This window comes from Erinaceus europaeus, chromosome 16, assembly GCF_950295315.1.
Source record: "Erinaceus europaeus chromosome 16, mEriEur2.1, whole genome shotgun sequence".
Taxonomy (NCBI): domain Eukaryota; kingdom Metazoa; phylum Chordata; class Mammalia; order Eulipotyphla; family Erinaceidae; genus Erinaceus; species Erinaceus europaeus.
Genome location: NC_080177.1, coordinates 50,791,915 through 50,815,412, shown reverse-complemented (window position 1 = coordinate 50,815,412; position 23,498 = coordinate 50,791,915). Strand labels below are relative to the sequence as shown.

The window sequence follows — 23,498 nt, the reverse complement described above, 5'->3', positions numbered from 1 at the left end:
AGCTCCTACATCTTTTTATATTAACTTTGTAAACAAAGCACTTTTACCATGGATATTATTAATATAGCTAATTTGAAATGATTTGTTTAGCAGTTACTTTTGAGTAGGGATATCATCTTAGTTGGCTCTTTCCTTATTCATCAGAAATTATGGTTATTACTTCATTTTTTACTATTAAAAATAATTCTGAATAAATCCACATTTATAACAACATCTAAACTATGACAAAGGAACCAAAACCATGCCCTGTAGGAATGTAAAAGCCTCTTCAATAAATGGTGATAGGAAAATTAAACAACCACGTGTAGAAAAATGAAAGTAAACCATCACTTAACCATACACCAAAAATAATTAAAAAATGGAATAATGTCTTGGATTATAAATCTGAAACTATAAATTATTAATATATAGAAACAAAAGGTAAAACACTTAAAGATCTTAACATTAGTGATAATATATTTGGACACTATTGGAAAGGGAAACAAACTAAGTAACCTGGATTATGTCAGATTTACATGTTTTCATACATCAAAAGAAACTTCTACAAGGGAAAAATGGAAATCTAGCAATTGAGATATTTGCACATCACACATCTGACAAAAAACTGCTATTGAAAATATATGAGAAAAATCATATACCTGAACAACAACAACAAAACCCTATAAAATAGATCTGGATAATTCTGCAGTGGAGACATGCCAGTGATCCTTAGACATGAACACATGTATTTCACTTATTAGAGAGATGCAAATTAAAACCACAATGAAATACTGCCTCACAGCTGTGAGAATTAGTATGTCAAAGGATAGGAAATAAACTGTCAGGTTGACAAGGATGTGAAGGAAAAGGAACTCTGGTACATTGTGGATAGAAATGTAAACATAGGGAGTCGAGAGTTAGCACAACTGGTAAAGCGTAAGGACCGGTGGAAGGATCCTGGTTCAAGCCCCCAGCTCCCCACCTGCAAGGGAGTTGCTTCACAAGCTGTGAAGCAGGTCTGCAGGTGTCTGTCTTTCTCTCCCGCCTCTGTCTTTCCCATCTCTCTCCATTTCTCTCTGACCTATTCAACAACAATGACATCAGTAATAACTACAACAATAAAAAATCAAGAGAAACAAAATGGAATAAATAAGATAAATTTTTTAAAAAAGAAATATAAACATAACAACTCCCATAGAGAATATTATGGAGAATCTTTTAAGTATTAGATGGAAACACCTTAAAATACAACGCACTTATAGACATATGACTGAAGGACATAAAAACACTAATTGAAGAGTATATTTGCTGTCATAGCTGCATTATTCACAACAGCCAAAATAAAAAAAAAAGGAGTTAACTTGTGCCCATTCACAGATAATTAGGTAAAGAAGTTATGGGATACATTTCTGCAGTTAAAAGTGATACTGTTCAGGATAAAGAGAATGCAACTGGAGCTACTTAAGCAAAGTGAAATAGATGATAGATAATAAACCAGTTCCCCCACCCACTCCCTCAAAAAATGCACAACAAAAGTAAATCAAACTTTTGTCTTAGATTCAGTGAAAACTGGTGGAATTAAAACTGAGATGGGGTAGGAAAGATGGGAGCCTTGGTGGTGGGTGCAGTGAGTTGAAACACATGTGTTTTTGATACTATAACCCTGGAATCTTATTTAAATTTGAGAGAAGCAGTATGTACCAAAAGCTGACTCAGTGGTAGACCAGAGAACAGGCCTGCATGTGGCCCTAAGGTTTAACCACCATAATACATGAGAGGTATGCTCTGGTCTCAGTCTCATAAAAATGACTAAGTCCCAGGGACTGGGAGATAGAAACCTCACCTGGTAGAATGCACAAAGGCCTAGGTTCAGACCCTTGGCTGTGGTGAGAACACTATGCAAAAGAGAAGCTTCATGAACAGTGCTTTGATGTCTCTCCATCTCTTTCTGTTTCTCCTCTCCATTTATCCAGAAGAAAGGATTAGCAAGGAAGGAAAGTCTGCAGGGAATGATAAAATCATGCAGATACAAAAGCCTCAGGGAAGGTCTGGTAGAAAAAAAGGAGTAAAAACTAAAAGATTTTCATTTTCAAGATGTTTTATAATATATTACTTTACTGAGTCCTATGGCAATCCAGTGCCAGTCTAGTTGTTGTAATTATTTGTTGTAACTGATTGGAAAAAAAATTCCAGTGAAATTAATGTCCTAATATTAATTTTGTCCAAGAACTAAAACTTCCTCATATGTTTAAAATATTGTTTCCTTCTGTGACTTTTACTACTTTATTTGAGAAGAAACACTAAACAAAAATCAAAGAAGAAAATAGGGTCTGTATAGTAGTTCTTGCAGATAGTGTGGCTGCTTTGCCATCCTCAGCCTGGGATCAAAATTCCAATCCCCACTGCATTAGAGTAAGCTTTAATGTGTTGCCGTTTCCTTCCTTCCTTCCTTCCTTCCTTCCTTCCTTCCTTCCTTCCTTCCTTCCTTCCTTCCTTCCTCTCTGTCTTTTAAAAGTATTTTCTTTATTAAATAGAAATAGATAATTGAGAGGAGAGGAGGATAGAGTGAATAAGTGAAACCTAAGGCACTGCTTCATTTTTCACTCATTTTTATAAGTCTGGTTGGCATCATGCTGGCATCTGGAACCTGATGGCTGAAAAAAGAGTTAACATAAAAGCCAAACAAATTATTGACTAATCATGAATTTAAAGGGTGGAATAGTGCAGATGAAGAATTGGGGAGGGGTTCCTCTGTTTTGTAGATAGTAGGCCTATTTTAGTTATATTCCAAAGGGCCCATGACTATACTTTTTTTTTTTTTCCTGAGCCTGACATATGATATGCAGGTGGATCCAAGTTATTGTCTGGGGATCTGGGGAGATGATGTCATGGCTAGAAAAAGGAACAGAAAGCTGGATCAGGGAAGAGAGTAGCTCCCAGAGAAAGTTATATAAGTATTGTTGACTGTAAACCCCATCAATTTGATCTGATCTGGGGCCTATATTCAGCTTAGGAGCCTATGTTACATCTGCATCCCTATATATCTGAGCTCACATTCTGTGGTCATGAGTAGGAACTTATTGCTTCACTGTGCTTGAAGTTTACCCTCTGCAAGTGGGGACCAAGAGCTTGAATCCAGGTCTGTGCATATGTGTGATCTACTAGGTCAGCAACCCTTTCCCTCTCTTTCAGTCTGAAAAAGACAGCCCATTACTGTGAAGGCTTGGCAATGACAAGAAAGAACTTTGGTTTACTAAGAAAAAGAATGTTTATGTAGGCTTGAACCTTTTTTTTTTTTTTTTTTTTTTTACCTCCTAGGTTATTGTTGGGGCTTGGTGCCTGTACTTCACTTTGATCCCACTGTTCCTGTGGCCATTTTTCTTTTTTCCTTTTTTTTGGATTAAGAGAGGAGGAGAAAATAGAAAGGGAGAGAGAAAAATAGACACCTGCATACCTGCTTCTCTGTGTGTGAAACGAGGGCTCCCCTGTAGGTGGGGAGTCAGGGGGCTTGAACCAGAGTCCTTACACTTTGTACTATGTGTGCTTAATCCGGTGTGCCACTGCTTGGCCCCGGCTTGAACCTTTAAAATGCTTATTCACCACACAGGTTACATCAAATCCACAGGGTTTACAATCAACAATATCTATATACCTTTCCCATATTTGGGAGCTACTCTCTTCCCTGATCCAGCTTTCTGGTCCTTTATGCAGCCATGATATCATCTCCCAGACAATAACCTAGATCCACCTGCATTTCAGATTTCATGCTCAGGGGGCGGGGGCCAAACTAGTATAGTCACAGGCCCTTTGGAATATAACTGAAATATGCCTACTGGCTTTATACAAAAACAGAGACACCCCCCCCCAACTTTTCATCTGCACTATTCTAGCCTTTAGGTTCATGATTAGTCAACAATTTGTTTGGCTATATATGTTAACTCTCTTTCCAGCCACCAGCTTCCATGATGCCAACCAGACTTCCCTGGACAGACAATCCCACCAATGTGTCCTGGAGCTCCACTTCCCCAGAACCCCATCCTACTAGGGAAAGAGAGAGACAGGCTGGGAGTATGGGTCAACCAGACAATGCCCATGTTAAGTGGGGAAGCAATTACAGAAGCCAGACCTTCCACCTTCTGCATCCCACAATGACTTTGGGTTCATACTCCCAGAGGGATAAAGAATAGGAAAGCTATCAGGGAAGGGGATGGGATACGGAGTTCTGGTGGTGGGAATTGTGTGAAGTTGTACCCCTCTTATCCTATGGTTTTGTCAATGTTTCCTTTTTATAAATAAAATTTTTTAAAAAAAATACTTATTCACCTAAGAATCATTCTGTATTATCACAGGAGCCAGAAAAAATATGTCAGCATTTTACCTAGCTGTCAATATTTCTCATCAAATCATTATGTAGCCTTGTTTATTTTATTTTAAAATACTATATTTTGGTTTTTTGTATTCTGGCAACTAATGAGTTGTAAATTGTTCTTAGACAACTGAAGAGGATACTTCCAGTTCACTTGTGAAAGGTCATCTTTTCCAACAAGACACAGTTGTTACCAGTGAGCCATATAGAAGCTCAAGACCATCTCCTTTCGAAGACTTGAATGCCAGAAAAGTCTATTTGCAAAGCCAAGCCAATCAGGTAAGAAAATGTAATTGTTTTCTGTACTTTTTCTGTATATAGAATAAATTATCATACCCTCTATGACCATTTACCTCTTTATTTTTAGATATAAGTGGTTGCTTTTTCTTTGTGGTCTAGGTTTTTTTTTTATGATTATTTATTTATTCCCTTTTGTTGCCCTTGTCTTATTGTTGTAGTTATTGTTGTCATCATTGTTGGATAGGACAGAGAGAAATGGAGAGGGGAGGGGAAGACAGAGACAGGGAGAGAAAGAGAGATACCTGCAGACCTGCTTCACCCCTTGTGAAGCGACTCCCCTTGCAGGTGGGGAGCTGGGGGCTCAAACTGGGATCTTTACACGGGTCCTTGTGCTTTGTGCTGTGTGTGCTTAACCTGCTGTGCCAACACCCAACTCCCTGTGGTCTAGGTTTTATGATGACATTAATTTATATGGTATCGTACTCTCAAGATACCAGATTTAGACCTTTAGCCTATGTAGCATTCCATTCTAGATCTCTAGTATCTGAATCTGTTCCACATTCTTACAAGTGACTAATTAATTAGCTCAGCTTAGGAAAGGTTTATATAATACATACAGCTGTCCATTCCAACATTATAAAATGCACAGATTAAACAGAGAGCCAATAAAGTATTGTACACTCCGCCCAGCATTGCCTATTTCAGACAGGGCTTGTATTCCAATCTGTCTAGAAACTTAGAACCTGTCTTTGTATCAAATTCCGGTTATATGTTTAGTCATGCTCATGACCATGGGAAGAATTGCATGGTCAATCGTACATAGCAATCTTTAAGAAGATGCTTTCTATCACTTTGTATAGGTTGTAGCTTTTTGAGTTTTACATTTTCATATAAATTCATTTTTCTGCCTTTTATCTTGAAAGTCTTTGCTCATTAGACTCAGACTAAGCATTTGGGAAAAGCTGTTCTTTAGGTAGAAACAGTATCTTAAACTTTTAGATATAAAGACATAATTCTAGATCCTATTTTCTGATACCACTTAAATTATATATAAAAACTAGTGCTTTCTTCCTACTTTCCCATATGTAAATAACAATAATTTAAAGATGCTTGCTCTCACAGTTACTTAAGCATTAATATCAGTCATGCATAGAGTAGTTGTGCCAGAGCACAAATTCCCTATCAGTTTGGGTTTATTTGTCAACTATTTTCATAAATTACTTATTTTACATAAAAAGTTGCAGGAATAATGACAACAAAACTGGAATAGTTTCACAGGATGTATATATTTATATATATATTTTTATTTTCAAACTGTTTCAAATAACCATGTGTAGAAAAAGAAAATTGTTGTTGTTCTTACCTTATTTTACCACCTGTCCTCTGATCTCACTACTTTTGTTCTGTTAAGGGATGCTTTGTTGTTTTCCATGCTATTTTTTACTCTTTATTTATTGGGTAGAGACTACCAAAAATCAAGAGGGTAAGGGACATTAAAGAGAGAGAGAGAGAAAGAGAGACACCTCTAGCACTGCTTCATCACTTGTAAAGCTTTCCCCCTGCGGGTGGGGACTGGGGTCTTAAACCTGGGTCCTTGTGCACTCTAAAACATGTGCTCAATCAGGTGCACCACCACCTGGTCCTCTATGCTCTTTTTCCTTAGATGCTTATAATTTAGATTTCCTAATCCACACAAGTTTAGGAATTTTGTCTTTTTAACCTCTACCTTTGGCTAAAAAGTATTTATCATCACTTTTTCTCAGCTTCTGAATTTCTAGTTCAAATTTCATTCACAAATTTAGGTACTTTTAATGTATGCGTATGGGGGTGAGAACTAGAGCATGCTCAGTTCTGTCTATGCCATGGCTGTCTTGTAGGGGCCCTTGAAAGAGATAGCTAGCTAGGTAAGTGGACAGGTAAAGGAACACAGCAGATCAGATCAGCATGTCTATTACTTCATCTTTTACCTCAGATTAGGACCAGTAGTTGGCCAGGTTTTAGAGGGTTAATGGGCATAGCAAGTGACTGCATACACACACCAACTTAGACATTTTATTTATTAATTTATTTTTATGGCAATACTGATGAATCGATGTTTGATCTGACTTGAGATTAAACCTTTAAATCTTAGAGAAAATAAATTAATTTCAGATAGCATTCTAAGCCCACTAGTTTTCTTTTGAGTGAGTTTTAAGTAACCTACAAAAATTTACCTAATTTATGGTTTTACTGATTGTGCACTCAGTAAGATACTAGGTAAAATAAGCTAGATTTTTTTTTTGTTTATATTTTGTGTTTGTGTGTGTGGTCTCAGTGGGGAAGAAAGAGAAAGTTTCCTCATAAAAATAATTAAAGATTATAATTTCTTAACACTCCAGGAAGCATGGTTCACTCAGAGAAAATTGGTCTCAGCAAGAGTCACAATAACAGCAAGGATCCTTTGTGTGGAGTAAGATCCTGACCAGGCCTTTGGAGAGAACAGAATTGTATAATTCCCCTAAAAACTGTATCATACTCTTAAGCTTGTCATTGGCACTTAAATTCACAGTGCAGTAGCCAGATCATATTTAAGCCCTGTAGGCACTCTGGTGAACAAAGAAAGCCTCATTACAAACTAAAACAGTGTAGTTAAGAGAAATGTGCTTATTTTAGCTCCTAAGCATTATTTTATTTATGCCACCTATGTATTTAACTAACTATGATAGTCAACTTCATGAATATCAACATCTAATCTTTAGTGATTATCAACATTTGATGTGATCTATTTTTTTTAATTTTTAAAAATATTTATTTATTATTCTCTTGTTTTATTTTTGCAGTTATGATTGATGTCGTTATTGTTGGATAGGACAGAGAGAAATGTAGAGAGGAGGGGAAGACAGAGAGGGGAGAGAAAGATAGACAACTGCAGACCTGTTTTACCGCTTGTGAAGCAACTCTCCTGCAGGTGGGGAGCCGGGGGCTCTAACCGGGATCCTTATGCCAGTCCTTGCTCTTTGCGCTACCTGCGCTTAACCCACTGCATTACCGCCTGACTCCCCATCTTATCTGTTTCTAAGTATTTACTTACCTGAAATTTAATTTCCTATACACATCATATTTTATTTTATATTTATTATTTATTTTTTATTATTTTGCCTCCAAAGTTATCACTGGGCCTTGGTGCTTGCACTGTGAATCCACCGTTCCTGGCAGCCATTTTTTTCAATGTTTTTTGGGGCAGTGAAATGAAATAGAGTGAGGAGGGGAAGATAAAGAGGGAGAGAGAGAGATAGACACCTGCAGACCTGCTTCACTGCTTGTAAAGTGAGCCTCCCGCAGGTGAGGAGAGGGGGCCTCAAACTGGGATCCTTTAGCTTCGTATTACATGTGCTTAATCTGGTGTGCTGCTGCCCGATCCCCTACACAGATTTTAATGCCCTGTCTTTTACTTACATGTTTGTTTGTTTTTTTAATTTTTCATTGCCAACAAGGTCATCTCTGGGGATTGGTACCCACACAAATCCACTGCTCCCAGTGGTTATTTTTTCTATTTGCTCATAAATTTCTAGACAGCCTAAAAATAAAGCAGTTAGGTCTAAGGATACCTTGTCTAGATACTGTTACACTGTTACAGTCTAGTACTTTTTCTACTCCCAGACCATAGTACTTTCAAATACAAATATGTCCTACCCTGTTGAGTATTGGGGGAAAAAAACTCATTCATGTGGAGGTATCCATATCCTGTACTAGGTCTGTGTAGCTGTGTTTGAGAAGGGAGGGGCAGAACCTGGTAACTGTAATGCAAAACTATTAAATTGTTCTATTAATTGACTGGAGGGAAAAGAATTAAGCTGTTCTCCAGAATGACATTGGTGGTAGTCTGCTGATGCAGTCACTATGTAGAAAAGTAGGAACAGTGCTAAGAAGCTTGGGGAAATAGTAGCATTTGGCAATGGGAATTTTAAACACTGAATTCTAACTTCTTCATAATAGATAATTTTACCTACCTCTGAGTTTGTTTTAACAGAAGCAACAGTGTTGCATGTGTTTGCATGGCTAGATAATAAGTATTTGCTTATGTTAAATAATAGATAATAAATATTTGCTTATGTTAAAAGAAGTGAATCTACCAGCTTCGTAGAAGTTACAATTTTACAGCCCCCCCCCCCAAGCAGCAATAGCCATAGTTGTGCATTTAATAAACATGTATTGGAAGACCAGGGTATAAATTATTCTGTGGCGCACATGCACAATTTACCATGCCTAGTTCAAACACCATAGGAGATTCACAAGTAGTGGAACAATACTGTGGTGTTTCTTCTTTCTGTCTTTCTTTCTTTCTTTCTTTCTTTCTTTCTTTCTTTCTTTCTTTCTTTCTTTCTCTCTATTTCTTCCTCTCTCTCATTAATACACTATTAATCCATTGTGGCACAGAGCCCCAGTGATAACTTTGGTGACAAGAAAAAACTAAAAGTGTTGTTCATTTTTCTTATCAAAAAAAACAATGTAATCATTTATTCAGTTCAACACTCTAGGGTTGTATACAAGTTGTCAATTTAGGTGTTACTTATAAGGCCTCATAAGATGCTTTTACCATTCTATAAAATCTGGCTACCAGCTTATAAATCAGAAACTTTATTTTGTCACATTGTTAAAGGCTAGAATCTTCTTTCAGACATAACAGTCAATAAATTAAGGTGTTGAGAATTCAGGTTATGAGTCTTCCTAGCCACACAGTGTTCCCATGCCCAGGTTTGGTCTTCCATTTCTTTCATAAAGCCTTCCTACAATTTCTTCGTTAATTTCTGAGTTCTTGCATAATCCACACTTATAGTTATATAACTTGCAAATTTATGCATTATTATCCTATTACAATAAGACTAAAAGTTGTTTTTCTGCTTCATTGTGTATTTAATAGGAAATTAAATATAACTGATTATTGGAACTAAGAAAAAAAGTGAATGGAAAGTGTTCCTAAAACCACTAATTAGATTCTTTGAGTTGGATATATATATAATTTTTAAAAATGTTTTATTTATTAATTAATGAAAAAGATAGAAAAAGAACCAGACATCACTCTGGTACATGTGCTGCTGGGGATTGAACTCAGGACCTCATGCTTTGAGAGTCTGATGCTTTATCCACTGCGCCACCTCCCAGACTATGAGTTAGCTATATTTTCTAACATTACTTTTTGAAGTGTAAATTTTTTTAAAGACTTTTATTTATCTATTAACAAGAAAGATAGCAGGAGAGATGGAAAGAACCAGATATGACTCTGGTACATGTGCTGTCAGGGATTGAATTTGGGACCTCCTGCTCCAATGCTTTATCCACTGCGCCACCTCCTGGACCACCAAAGAATCAAATTTCTAATCAAACAATGTTACTTTCAGGAATTTGTGTGTGTATATGTGTATGTGGTATTTGTGGCAGTATTGTCTATTGCAGCAACAACAAAAAACTAGAAAACCGCACTGTCTTGATTGATAAGTCTTTATAGCAAGTCTCAAAATAGGAAATGTCAGTACTTCAACTTTGTTCTTCATTAATATTTTGCAAACTGTTCTTGGGCTTTTGCCTCTGTTATCTTTGAAATCAGTTTGCCAATATCTGCAAAATAACTTGTTGGGATTTCACTAAATCTATATGCCAGTTTGGGAAGAAACTGGCTTAACTATAGTGTTAGCAGTTCTTTGTAGTTTTGCTCATGTAGATCTTAGACATATTTTGTTAGGCTTATAGATTTAGCATTTCATTTTGGGGACATACTAATGTAAATCATATTTTTAATTTCCAGTTCAACTTTTGCTTTATTGGATTTTGTATATTAACTTTGTATGATAAGATGTTGCTATAATTAACTTGTTCTAAGAGTTATTGTGTCGATTTTTTTTCTAGATTTTTCTGAAGAAAAGTAATGGTAGTGTCATCTGTCACCAAAGATGATTTCATTTCTTTTTATCCTTTATGCCATTTACTGTCTTATTGTACTAGTCACAGATGCTAGTACAGTGTTGAAAAGCAGTTGTGAGAACAGACTTGCTTTATAACTGATTTTAGATGCAAAGCTTTAAGGTGTTATTTTTTTACCAGAGCACTGCTCAGCTGTGGCTTGTGGTGGTGTGAAGGACTGAACCTGGAGCCATGGGCATGAAAATATGTTTGCATAACCATTATGCTATCTCCCCCATTCAAGCTTTTAATTTCTTAATACTAATTATGATGGTAGTTGTCAGGTTTATTATTTTGTTCTGAATTAATGTATTGTAAGTTGAGAAGTTCTCTGTTACTTCTCGTTTATAAAGAGTTTTACCATGGATGAGTGTTAGTTATTGTGTGATTATTTTTTTCTTTATTCTGTTGATGTGGCCTGATTGAGACACAGAGTGAAAGATAGATAGATACATAGATAGAGGAAGAGATCGAAACCAGAGCATTGGTCAACTCTGGTTTATGGTGCTACTGAGGACTAAGCCAGGGACTTCAGAACCTCAGGCATGGGAATCTTTTTCATAAACATTCTATCTCCCCAGCCCTAGATTTATTATTTTTTTAATGGTGGGAAAAAAGAGACCATAGCCCTGCCTAGCTCTAATTTACAATGATGTGAACGATTAAACCTGGAAGCTTTGCAGTCTTGGCATGAAGGTCTGATAGACCTGTAATATCTGTAATACCTGTAATACCACTGTAATATCTCCCTGACCCTTAGTTAATTTTTTTTTATTGTTGAATAAAGGACTGGATAGTGGTACATCTGTTGCAGTACACTTTTCTTTTTATTGTTGTAGTAGTTGTTGTTGTTATTGATATCGTTGTTGGATAGGACAGAGAAAAATGAAGAGAGGAGCAGAAGACAGAGAGGAGGAGAGAAAGACACCTGCAGACCTGCTTCACTGCTTGTGAAGCAACTCCTCTGCAGGTGGAGAGCAGAGGCTTGAACCAGCGAACCAGCATCCTTATACTCTGGTCCTTGCGCTTTGTGCCATGTGCGCTTAACCCGCTTTGCTGCCGCCCGACTCCCAGTACACATTTAATCATTAATGTTTTACCAGGCTTGCAAGGCCAGGATATAAATCTCACCTGGTAGTGGTGTGTGTGTGTGTGTGTGTGTGTTGTATGTTGTGTGTGTACACATGTACCTTGTCAGATTCAGGCTTGCTACTGTTTTGTGGATAGTTTCAGCATCAGTGTTATATTTGAAATATAAGTCTGTGTGCAGTTTTGTTGCTGTTGCTGTTTTGGGTATTTGGGGGAGGAGGCTCATAATGTTTATCAGGTTTTAATATTAAGGTAGATATTTTCCATTGTTTGTGTCTTAGTTTGTGGAGGGAGAATTGGCATAATTTGTTCCCTAAATATTTGGTAAGTTAGTAGTAGAAGCTCTGGAGCTGTTATCTGTGTTTGCAAAGTTACTAGTGATTGATTCAACTTATCTGATAGTTGTAGATCTAGTCAGACTATTTCTTATGTGAATCATGCTGTTTAAGACATCTGTTGCCTTCGTCTAGATTATCAAATTTGTGGTGTAGAGTTGTTCACAGTTTTACTTAATCATCGCATAGTATTCTTTCTAGTGCCTATAGGATATCTCTATTTTCATTTCTGGCATTAGTAATTAAAGTTCTCTATATTGTCTCAACCTGACTAGAGACTTATGCATTGTGATCTTTTCAAAGATCAGCTTTTAGTTCCATGAATAGTCTATTTTCATTGGGGGGTTGGTAAAGGCATACCTGGTTGAGCTCACACATTGCAGTGTGCAAGGATTCAGGTTCAAACCCTCTGTCCCCACCTGCAAGAGGAAGCTTCACAAGCAGTCAAACAGTGTGGTGGTATCTCTCCCCTTTCCTTCTCAGTATCTCCCTGTCTCTATGCAAAATAAATTTTAAAAAATATTTTTAAATAGTTATTCTGTAGAGTCCTTGACTTTGCTGTAATAGAGCATGGCTAGTCTTCACTCAATGATTTTCCCATTTTTATATATTTATTTGTTTTTGGGTAGAGACATATCAAGAAGGAATGGGTAGATAGAAAGGAAGAAAGAGGGAGTTGGGCGGTAGCATAGCAGGTTAAGCACATGTGGTACGAAGCGCAAGTACTGGCCTAAGGATTCTGGTTCGAGTCCCTGGCTCCCTTCCTACAGGGAAGTCGCTTCACAGGCAGTGAAGCAGGTCTGCAGGTATCTGTCTTTCTCTCCCCCTTCAGTTTTCCCTTCCTCTCTCCATTTCTGTCTGTCCTATCTAACAATGATGACATCAGTAATAACAACAGTAATAACTACAACAACAATAAAAAAGAGGGCAACAAAAGGGAAAATAAATAAATATTTAAAAATTTAAACTAAAAAAACAAGGGCCACAAAAGGGAAAGTAAATATTAATTTTTTTTTTTAAGGGAAAAAGATACCTACAGCACTATTTATCCACTCATGAAGCCTTCCAGCAGGTTGGGGCTTGGGATTTGAACCTTGTGTCTTTTGAATAGTGAAGCCCACATATTCCTTAGATCTGTAATATGTTTGGACATACATGGTTACATGTGAGGGCCTGAACCAAGTGTCTACATGAATAGGGTGGATAGTGACAGGGATTCACAGTTGCCAGTGCTCAGCAGCATCTGTGTGTTCTGTTCAAGTAGGTCTAAGGAAGAGAAAGGGTCCACATTGTGCCCAAAAGAGTTCAAAATCTCAAATGTCATGGACAGGACAAAGGAATTCTATTACAAGTGCCTCAGGGCACGAGTATGCTGAGGAGACCTAAACAGTCATCAGTTCAGTGGAGTGATTGTTTAGTAACCTCTTTGTGCCAGTCTCAGGTGCATCTGAGCAAAACTAGGTTTTTAGTCATGCATACTGTGCCTGACATTGCTATGTCAAATGAGCATAGGTGGCACTTTGGGAGTGCTCTGGATATCTAGTGGCATCTCTATGCCACATTTGAACAGCTCCGGGAAATATCAGGGATTTGTGGTCCTTAGTGACCAGCGATAGCTATAGCATTGGTGCTGGCTTGTCTTAGTAGTGAATATTGGTTAGACCAGGTCCCCATGTATAAAAGTTTAAGTGAGTGGACCTAAGCCAGATCAAGTATCTACAGCCTGTTGTAGTTATGGTGCCAAAGCTTCACAGACTTGGTGACAGTTCAAGTTTTGCTCTTCCATTTGCCCAGTGTACGCAAACCAAGCAGACCTAGGTAGGACCATCCCTAATGCCCACAAGTAACCACCAGCAGCAATGGCATCAGGGCTGTGCAGGCTTGAGCAACAGTGCAAGGCATAGAGTATCCATTGAACCCCCTCTGCTATGTTCTTCAGTAGTGTGCCTCAGTTTTTCTCCTATGTTAGGAGAGTGAAAAAAGAGTCAGCCTCTGGTTAAGTAGTTTATTCTAAGCTTAGACCTTGTGCTCTGACATATTTTAATATGCTTTCTTTTGCCCTCCTCCATGTAAGGCATTCTAAGATTTTTAAAGAAATATTTTATTTATGTATTGAGTAGAGATAAAAGTCGAGAGGAAGTGGGAAACAAGGGAGAAAGACACCTGCAGTACTGTTTCACTACTTGCAAAGTCTTCCCCTTGCAGGTGGGGACCAGGGGCTTGAACCTGAATCCTTCAGCATCATAATGTGTGCTCAAATCAGGTGTGCTACTGCCTGGCCTTTGCATTCAAGGATTTTTGATACTGAGCTTCTGAATATAAACTCATGAAAACTTAGGGGTTCGAATATGACTTAATCTTAGGAATGTCTTAGCACATAGTCCACGCTGAGAATTCAGTAATTCATCAACTATAGTCCAGGTTTTCCCACCCCAGCACTGGCTACTGTTGCAATTTCTGCTCTCACAAGTCACAATGACTTTCGTTCTGTATTCCCAATCACAGTAGCAGTGGTTCCCCTTGAATCCCCCCTTTTTTGGCTTTAAGAAAAGTTTCTGATTTATTTTTCTTTTCATCTTTTTGGTTTTTGTTAGGGCAGAATAAGTGGTAGCTTCCAAGCTCCCTACAGTAGAACTAGAAATCAGAAGTCTGCTTTCTTAAAATTTAAATAGTAAGGAAGGGTGTGTCAGTTTAAATAACAATACTTTTTTTTTATTAAAAACCATTTTGAAAAAACTTCACTACCTGTATGTTTAAAAGTTTTGGGAATACAATGTATATAGTCATATTTAAAATGAGAAATGCTCTATTTGTCACTTAAGCAAAAACTGCTTTCTGTTTTAGATAATGTTTAGCCATCCAAGCCTGGACATTCAAGGCAGAAATATAGAATATGCACAGCGGCAACTACCTAAAGAATGTGGAAGCCTGAAGTCCCAGAATAGGGTAAGTTGTCTTAGTTTATCTACTGATATGGGATATAACTAATATATAAGTAAAGTTTCTAGTCCTAATTTCTTGAGTCTAGGCGACTGTCACAATATATTTATTAGTGTATAAAACCAAGAGGATTTGTGTATCACTTATTTTTGTCCCCTCTTCCTTAAGTATCATTAATGTAAAGGACTAAAACCTATCCTTTCACTTTCAGCCCAGGCCTGGAATGTTTCCTTTTCCACCTTGTGCGCTTAACCCACTGCGCCACCACCCAACTCCCTTTTCATAATCTACTCAAAATAGCTAGTGGGAGGGTATTTCAGGTCATTTTCAGAGGCTTAAAAAAAAAAAAAGATTTATTGATTTGTGAGAGAGAAGCAAGAACCAGAGCATCGCTATGGTACATGCAGTGCCAGAGATCTAACTCAGGCTTTCATGTTTGAGAATCTACTGTTTTATCTTTTGTAGTACCTTTTAGGCCGCTCAGAGACCCTTTTATAAACCAGACTATCAACAGTTCTCTTTCTTTCTCTTCCTCTTCCTCTCCCTCTCTCTGTATTAGGTTTCCTAAAATAATAAAATACCACAGGCTGGGTGGTTTGAGTATCAAAATTTTATTTTGTCTCAGTTTTAGAAATTGGCAATCCAAGATCATGGTGGCAGGCAGGTATACATTAGTACATTTGGTTTCTTCTGAGGACTATCCTTGACTTTAAAAATGGTTACCACCTATATCTCACCTGGTTAGTCCTCTGTGTAGGCATGTCTCTACTATCTCTGTGTCTAGATTTCCTTGTTTAGTCAAGATACCAGTCAAACTAAGTTAGGACCAGCCTTAAGTACTGTATTTGACTGAGTCACACTTTGAACTTACATGCATTTATAGTTAGATTCTGGGCTGGGATGACTGCTTAGCAGTAGAACATAGAACTTTCAACATAAAGGTTCCAGCCAGGTTCAGTCCTTGATACCACAAATACTAGGGCTAAGCAGTGTTCTTCCTCTTCTCTTTTTCATAATAAATTAATAAGTAGATCTTAAACATACAATAGGGAAAAGAAGGTATAATTAATGCTAAAGTTAATGCTTCTCCAACTGGGAAACTTGTGGCTCAAGAGAGGTTATCTGCTTCTGAAGTGCAGTGTTTAGAAAGTCATAGAATAGATATCCCCATTCTAAAAGAAAGAAGAAATGAGTTGGGAGTCCCAAGCAATTCTAAAACCTAACAAGACAAATCCCTTTAGTTTGAAAGAAAGAATTTTCCTCTTAGACTTGATGTTCTCTCTCAGGACCTCTCTGAGGTTAGTGGCTGAATATCTTTGTAGGTGATGGCATCATCTCTGAGATACTGGGCTATCTGGCCCAACACTGAGGAATTAGCCTCACTTTTCAAGTCATTGTTCCCTTTTCTTAAGGGAAAACAACTTTTTTAACTATTTAGCTCTGTTTTCTAGTTCTAGAAATCCTATAAACCAGATCAGCAGATTTTCTTAATTTTTATCCCTGCTTTGAGACCTTTAGTCCAACCTCTGACAGTATTTTAGTTGAAATAGTTGATTATTTCCATGAGTTTCTGTGCTGTCTGTCCACCTTTCATATTTTCTTAATAATATACTTTCTCACTTTTTGGAATATAAATAAGTTGAGAATTTTCCACTTCAGGTTCTCCTTTCTTTTTACATAAAAATGAACACTTTCCTTTATTTTTTAATCCATGAGGGTTTTCATTGGACCTTATGCGTGCAATTCCAATTCCACCATTTCCAGCTATTTTTTTTTTCCTCTCCCCACTTGGACTCTTAACTCCAGTCCAAGTGCATGGTAGTTCTACTGGCTGAGCCATCTCCCAACCCTTTTTTTTTTTTTAATCTCATATCTTTAAGCAGCAGGTGAAACCAGGTTGACTGTACCTATAGCACTTAGCTTAGAAGTCTCCTCACTATATATCCAAGTCTATCACTCACAAGTTCCATAGAACACTAGAATACAATTCTCCTACATTCTTTACCACTCTAGAAAAAGACACCTATAACAATAACTCTTTAGTGACCAATAATGTTACAATAAAAAAAAATTTTTTTGTTTCATTACCTTTATTTGTTGGCAGAAATTGAGAGGGAAAGGGGTGATAGGGAGTAAGAGAGACAGAGAAATACCTGCAGCCCTGCCTTACCAGTCGCAAAGCTTTACCCCTGTAGGTGGGGACCGGAAGCTTGAACCTGGGTCCTTGTGCATTTTAACATGTGCACTAAACCAAGTGTGCCACCACCTGCCCTTGATGTTACAATTTTCATCTGGCTTTAATTATCTTTATTTATTAGATAGAGACAACTAGAAATTGAGAGTAGAGAGAGAGAGAGAGACACCTGCAGCCCTACTTCACCACTCATGTAGCTTTCCCCCTGCAGGTGGGGACCAACGGTTTGAACCTAGGTCCTTGAACACTGTAATGTGTGTGCTTAACCAGGTACCCCACAATTTTCATCTGAGGGCTTATAGAACATGTTCATATTTCTGTCAGCAGCCTCTTCGAGGCTTTCTAGCTTCTAATTACTCAGTTCCAAAGTAATTTTCACATTTTTGGATATTTGTTATAACAACACTTGGCACCAAAGTCTGTGCAGATTGGGGTTTCTTCAGAGAAACAGAACAAGTGTCTGTATACACTTTGTTTTAAGGATTTGGCTCATTTCGTAGTAATATATGTCCAAAACCTACAGGTAAGACTGAGAGGCTTAAAACCCAGAGAAGAATTGTAGTCTGAATCCAGAGCCAGCCAGTTAGCAGAATTCTTTCTTGTTCTGAGTGTAGTTAGTTTTTCTTTAACTAATTAAATGAGATCCATCTACATCATGGAGTATTTAAGTCTTAATCTAAACGAAGTGATAGCTTCACTTTAAAATCCAAAACATCAAGCCAAATATCTGGGCACGGTTGTTCAGTCAAGTTGATAATATAAAATTAACTTAGATGTCCCTTATTGAAATGTTTATTTCTTTCCTTTTTAGGTCCCTTTGAAATCAACCCGACATGTCAGCTTTCAAGATGAGGATGAGATTGTCAGAATAAACCCTCGAGATATTTTAATCCGTCGCTATGCAGATTACAGACATCCTGACATGTGGAAAAATGACTTGGAGAGAGATGATACTGACTCCAATACTCAGTTTTCTAAGCCAGACAGTAAAAAAACAGATTATCTGTACTCTTGTGGGGATGAGACTAAGCTAAATTCACTCAAAGACTCTGTGGTATTTAAAACACAGTCATCCTCATTAAAATTTAAAAAGTCAAAACGAAGAAAAGAAGATGGTGAACGTTCTCGCTGTGTATACTGCCAAGAAAGGTTTAATCATGAAGAAAATGGCAGAGGAAAATGTCAAGACGCTCCAGACCCTATTAAACGATGCATATATCAAGTTAGTTGCATGCTCTGTGCAGAGAGCATGTTGTATCATTGTATGTCAGACTCAGAGGGAGATTTTTCTGATCCCTGTTCATGTGACACTAGTGAAGACAAGTTTTGCTTACGATGGTTAGCTCTGGTAGCTTTGTCTTTCATTGTTCCATGTATGTGCTGCTATGTCCCATTGAGAACGTGCCATCGGTGTGGTGAGGCATGTGGGTGCTGTGGTGGGAAACATAAAGCTGCTGGATGAAGGGATCCAGTACTAAAATGAGCTTAAAATCTCTGTTTCCAGGAATTAGCTAACTCAGATTTGTGGAAGCTTTTGGCAAGCACTAGAAAATCTTGCCTGGTATCATTGGGGCCACAAGAGGAGGAAGCAGAACTTGTCAGTCCTTGGCATTTCATAGATGCTAGCCATGCCTAACCTTTCCACTTGTGCGTGCATGGCATGTTTTGTTACAGGTTGTGAAGAGTATTTGAAAAAGGAAACTACTTCCGATTATTGGCTATAAAAAGTGAGCATAAAATTCCAACTAAAAGGGATTAGTTTTCAGCATTTTGTACATTTATGCATTAGGTGGTGGGGTATTTTTAAAGTTCGGATTCATTAGGACATCAACTAAAATACACTAGTGGCAGTTGACTTCAATCTAAGAAAAGTTAACACTTGGAAATTATCAGAAGTAAAACAAGTGCAACTAAATCATTTATTAGTTGTTTTCGGAAAGCAGTTTTATGTATAAATAACAAATGTTTATATTTAACTAAATGTAAGGTACGAATTACGACATATTAAAAACTTTCTTTCCCTTCCTAGTTCTGAAGTAGATGCACACATGTCTGCTGTCACATTCCATTATATTTTGAATATTTTACTCATCTTGTTAATATCATTAACATTTCATGTGAATGATGATTTGATCTTTTCATCATTTCCCATTAACTACAGTTTATCTTGAGTTATGTCTGTTCATTCTGGTAATCTAAAATTCTTTAAAATATTCTAATAGCCTTGAGTGACCAATTTGTTTTTTTAACTACAGATGTCATTGTCTAATGTTCTGATGGGAACGTAACACTTATTTTTATATAAAAAATGATTGAGTAAATAAAAAAAGTGGGGTTTGGGTGTTTTGTTTTTTGTGGTTTTCAACCAGCAAGCTGTTTTCTTTCAGTTTCCTCCTTCCAAAAAAAAAAATCATACTGCATTTACAAACATTTTACAAGGCAAACTGTGTAACTGGATAGTGGGTAAAACAGTTTCCTCCTGAGATCTCTATTTGTCATTGCTCTAAATCAGAATTTGTTCAGCTGTGTTAATTTTCTACCTTAATCCTCAGTGCTTACTATTCATATAACAGTGATAGCTTTTCTCAGTTGCATTGCAATTTTGCAATTTGCAAATTAAAAAATTTGCAAAATATTTTGCCAAAAGCAAAAATTATTTTATGCTAAAGTGATGTGTTAAATGACCCAAGGAAAACAGTTAATCCAACATTGAGAGTGAAATACCTTGTACATTTAAATTTATTTCTTTTGCAGAACATGATGTTAGTGGATGTCTTATTTGCAAAGTACTTGAACAGATGTTCCAGTGGATTGTTTAAAGTACTTAGGGGTCAAATTGTCTTCCCTTTTTCTAATTTTAATGTTACATTAAAGCTAAGTAAAGGGTTCTTTAAGAACAATCCCTTAGAGGGATATTGTTGAGCAGTGTGCCTTTTGTTCTGTTTTGTTTTGTTTTTAATGGCTTGAAGTTTTAGAGGAGATAAAAATTAAAATCACACTACCATTTGAAGCTCATTTTCTATACAGGTTTTAAAATATCATTTATGTAACCATTCATCTTTATGTATCACACTTTAGTTTGTGTTCAAGTTTTTCTTTTGCCCCAGATCAACTGAACATGTATATAACACTATCTATCTGTAAAATACTTTTTTTTAAAAAGCATTTATATTTATATGACAGCTTGAACTGACAACATTATGTATATAGATCATCTTGAATTATTATTTCACATTGAAAAGAAGAAAAATATATTGATAACTATAGATGTTATGAAGAAGAGGTTATTTCTAGTTTTGTACTAAAAATTAATTGGATGAACTAAATCCAAAACATGACACTATAGCAGCAATTTTAAGTCTTATTTTTACTGTTTATATATTTGGATGCTGCTATACAGATGATCTTTATCCCTGAAGTTTTCAGCTAAACTTGGTTTCCTAGAGTAGACTGTTAACTTTCAAAATTACTTTTTATTGGTGAAATAGAAATCAAGACTTTCCTTGTGAATGACTTTTCATATTTGTAAGTGCTGAGTTTATAATCCAGGTTTTAGCAAAGTGTGAATAACTGAAGAAAATAACTTGCTGGTTCTATAGGAAAATGCTGTGGAAATGAACTGTGTATATATACTTTTGAAAAGGACAAATTTAATCATTTCTTCTGTTAAGCACTAGTCAGTATAGTGCAATTCCTGATTCTGTGTACTGTATTTTATATGCAACATGTATGCTTTAATATTTTAATGTCTGTGCATTAATATTTTCTGTTTGTTTAACCACTTTGCTGCTAAGATTTTTGCCATCCCATCCCCATTTTTCCTTTATAATTTTAAACAAATTTCTTCATTAAAAACTATGGTGGTAAATGGTTTTTATTTTACTTTTTATGGTTGACACACCCAGTTTCCAAATTAGAAGACAAGACTTAACTGATAGTCTAATGTTATCTTAAGCCCCTATGTAGGAAAATTTCTCTTAAGTAAACGAGAATCCTTGTGTGAAACTAAATGAGAAGTTGTTTTTTTCCCCTTAAAATGTAAAGATGTTCAGAAATGTTCTTGTTCTGTATACCAACTAGGCACTGCCAATCGGAAACCTTTTATGTTTTTAATCTGGCAGTATAAAATGACTGAACAAAACTGCTCGAATAATAATAAATGTTAAAAATGCAGTCATCTAGATGAGCAGAATGACACTGACCTAAGCTGATGACTTGTATTCAGAATTGATCTTTTCTCCCTTCCTTAAAAGAGGAATTACTTGATTTCTGAAAGGGGGCGGGGGGATCAGGGGAACGAGGTATGGAACTTTAATGCCACCTAGTGGATGGTTTACAGGCCAGAGCCATGAGATGACAGTGAAGCCTGCAAAGGGTTCATCACTGCTACCAGTTAAAGGCTATCTAAGTTACAGTAACATCCAAATAAGGAAGGTAGGGAGGGATAAGGAATATCTCAAAGGGGCTGTAAAATTTATCTCTTGTCCAATGTGTCTTATTAGTTGGTGAGATTGAAAGCACTTTTTTCATATATAATCCTGTTTTTAAGTATTTACTGGTCTTTGAAAGTGACAATTTAAGTTAATGTGCTAAGTCCTTTATAAAACCAATTATTTGTAACATTTAAAAGCCATTACCAAAATGGTATTCTTGCTTTTCATCCCACTACCAGTCGGGAATTTTAAAAAATAAGCATCACTTGTATTTATCATACCAGCTTCAGGAGAGAGAGAATGGTTGAGAGTGTGTGTATGTTTTTGGAATGATGGCTGGGACAAGGGCAAAATTTAAATGGAAGAATTTGAAAATCTCCTATTTTCATTGGTTATTCAGCAGTGCCTAAAAGGAACCTTTGAGGTAATACAAATATACTTAAAATTCATGTGCATTGTGCCATCTTACTTCTTAGGTCTTTCTTTACACTTCCCATCCCCAAATTAGACACCACAGAGATGTTTTTTAATGCCCATTTAAAAGAACTTAAAGTTGTTTTCTTCTGTTGGAATTTATTTTGCGTCTTGTAGTTTGACTTTGAATATGTATTTTTAGATTGGGTTTTATTTTAGATTGGGTTAAATTAAACCCAAAGATACATTAAGCAAGTATGACACTTTTCTGCATAATTTGACCTCCAGCATCACATATATATGTGTAAGGAGAAGCGTGAGAAACTTTCATTTTTGTAGCACAAAAAATAAGTTGATCTAATAATTAAAATTACAGCACCATAAGGTGTTTTGCAGTGAGTCAAACTGTCAAAAAAAGGAAATCACAACTTGGTTTATGTAAGCCAAAATTTAAGAAGGGCTTTAAGTTATTAAGGCATTATTTTGCCTAGCAGCCGGGTGGTTATAAAATTTTCATGTTTTGTTACATTGATAAATGTTAGCCATTTTCTCTTAAAAGCTCCTTAAATTGCTAGCTTTGAAAAATTTTAAAGAATCTAGTTGTAAAACCTTTGTATTAAAGATATACATAGATTTCTTTTGTGTGTGAACATTGCCAGTGTGTAGTGTCATTTCCTCTTCTTGACCCTCAAAAGTGCCTCACTTGTATGTGATTTCCATTAGAAGCTTGACTGCATTCTAATAAGTAATGGGAAGTTGTTTAACTCATGTCATAATGTATCTCCGTAGTTATTAGTTTAATAGCTTGGTAATTTGGGGTATTTATTGTACAGATGCATATATAAATTTATAAATTTGTTACATCATTCCCATGTAATTGGATATATCAGATGATGACATAAGGTTTTGTTTTTAATTACTGATTAAACCTACCATGAAATATGAGATGAATTTTTTCCTTACTCTTCTAGACTACAACAGACATCACATAATTACTAGAGGAGACAGCAGTAGGGGGAAAAAGTCTTTGATCATAATTTTAAGGTACATTTTTAACTGGAAGGTCATGTATAAATTATACTGAATTGTTCATATTTGTATCTGAAATTTTTATAGTCTGTTACCTAATATGTTATGTTTACTGCTTCAGGATTAATAAATTACAGCTAAGTCTGGATTAACTACCTTGAATGATATGTGAGATTTTTTTATTAACAGTCTGGGGATGTAGCTCAGTGATTGACCACATGCTTCACATTTGTGAGACTCATAGTTTGATTCCTGGTGTCAGAAATAAAAGAAAAAAACTACAACTGAATTTTGCAGTGTTCAAATCAGTTTCAAAGTTTCATTTGCAATGTAAACAAAAGTAGTGAAAAACTACTAGGATAATATTCGAAAGTCAGTGTATTTGAAAAAATAAAAATTGGCTATATACCTTGCATGAATTATGAAATGTAGTCTGCTTATTTTCAAGTATTCAGACATTTGCTTTTATGTTCCTCACATCAAGACAAAACCCATAAGCAAGCAGAATAGTTGGTTTTTACATCAGAGAAATTTAAGTTTTC

At 36.3% G+C, this 23,498-nt stretch overlaps 1 protein-coding gene across 1 annotated transcript in view; it reads left to right on the top strand.

Moving 5' to 3' along the window:
* Positions 1-23,118, top strand: part of SPRED1 (sprouty related EVH1 domain containing 1) — a 96,186-nt gene extending 73,068 nt beyond the window's left edge. The window contains exons 5-7 of the mRNA XM_060175158.1: positions 4,472-4,624; positions 14,791-14,892; positions 17,892-23,118. Of these exons, the coding sequence (XP_060031141.1) occupies positions 4,472-4,624; positions 14,791-14,892; positions 17,892-18,542 (906 nt within the window). The 3' untranslated portion in view covers positions 18,543-23,118. The remainder of the gene's footprint in view (positions 1-4,471; positions 4,625-14,790; positions 14,893-17,891) is intronic.
* The last annotated feature ends 380 nt before the right edge of the window (positions 23,119-23,498 follow it).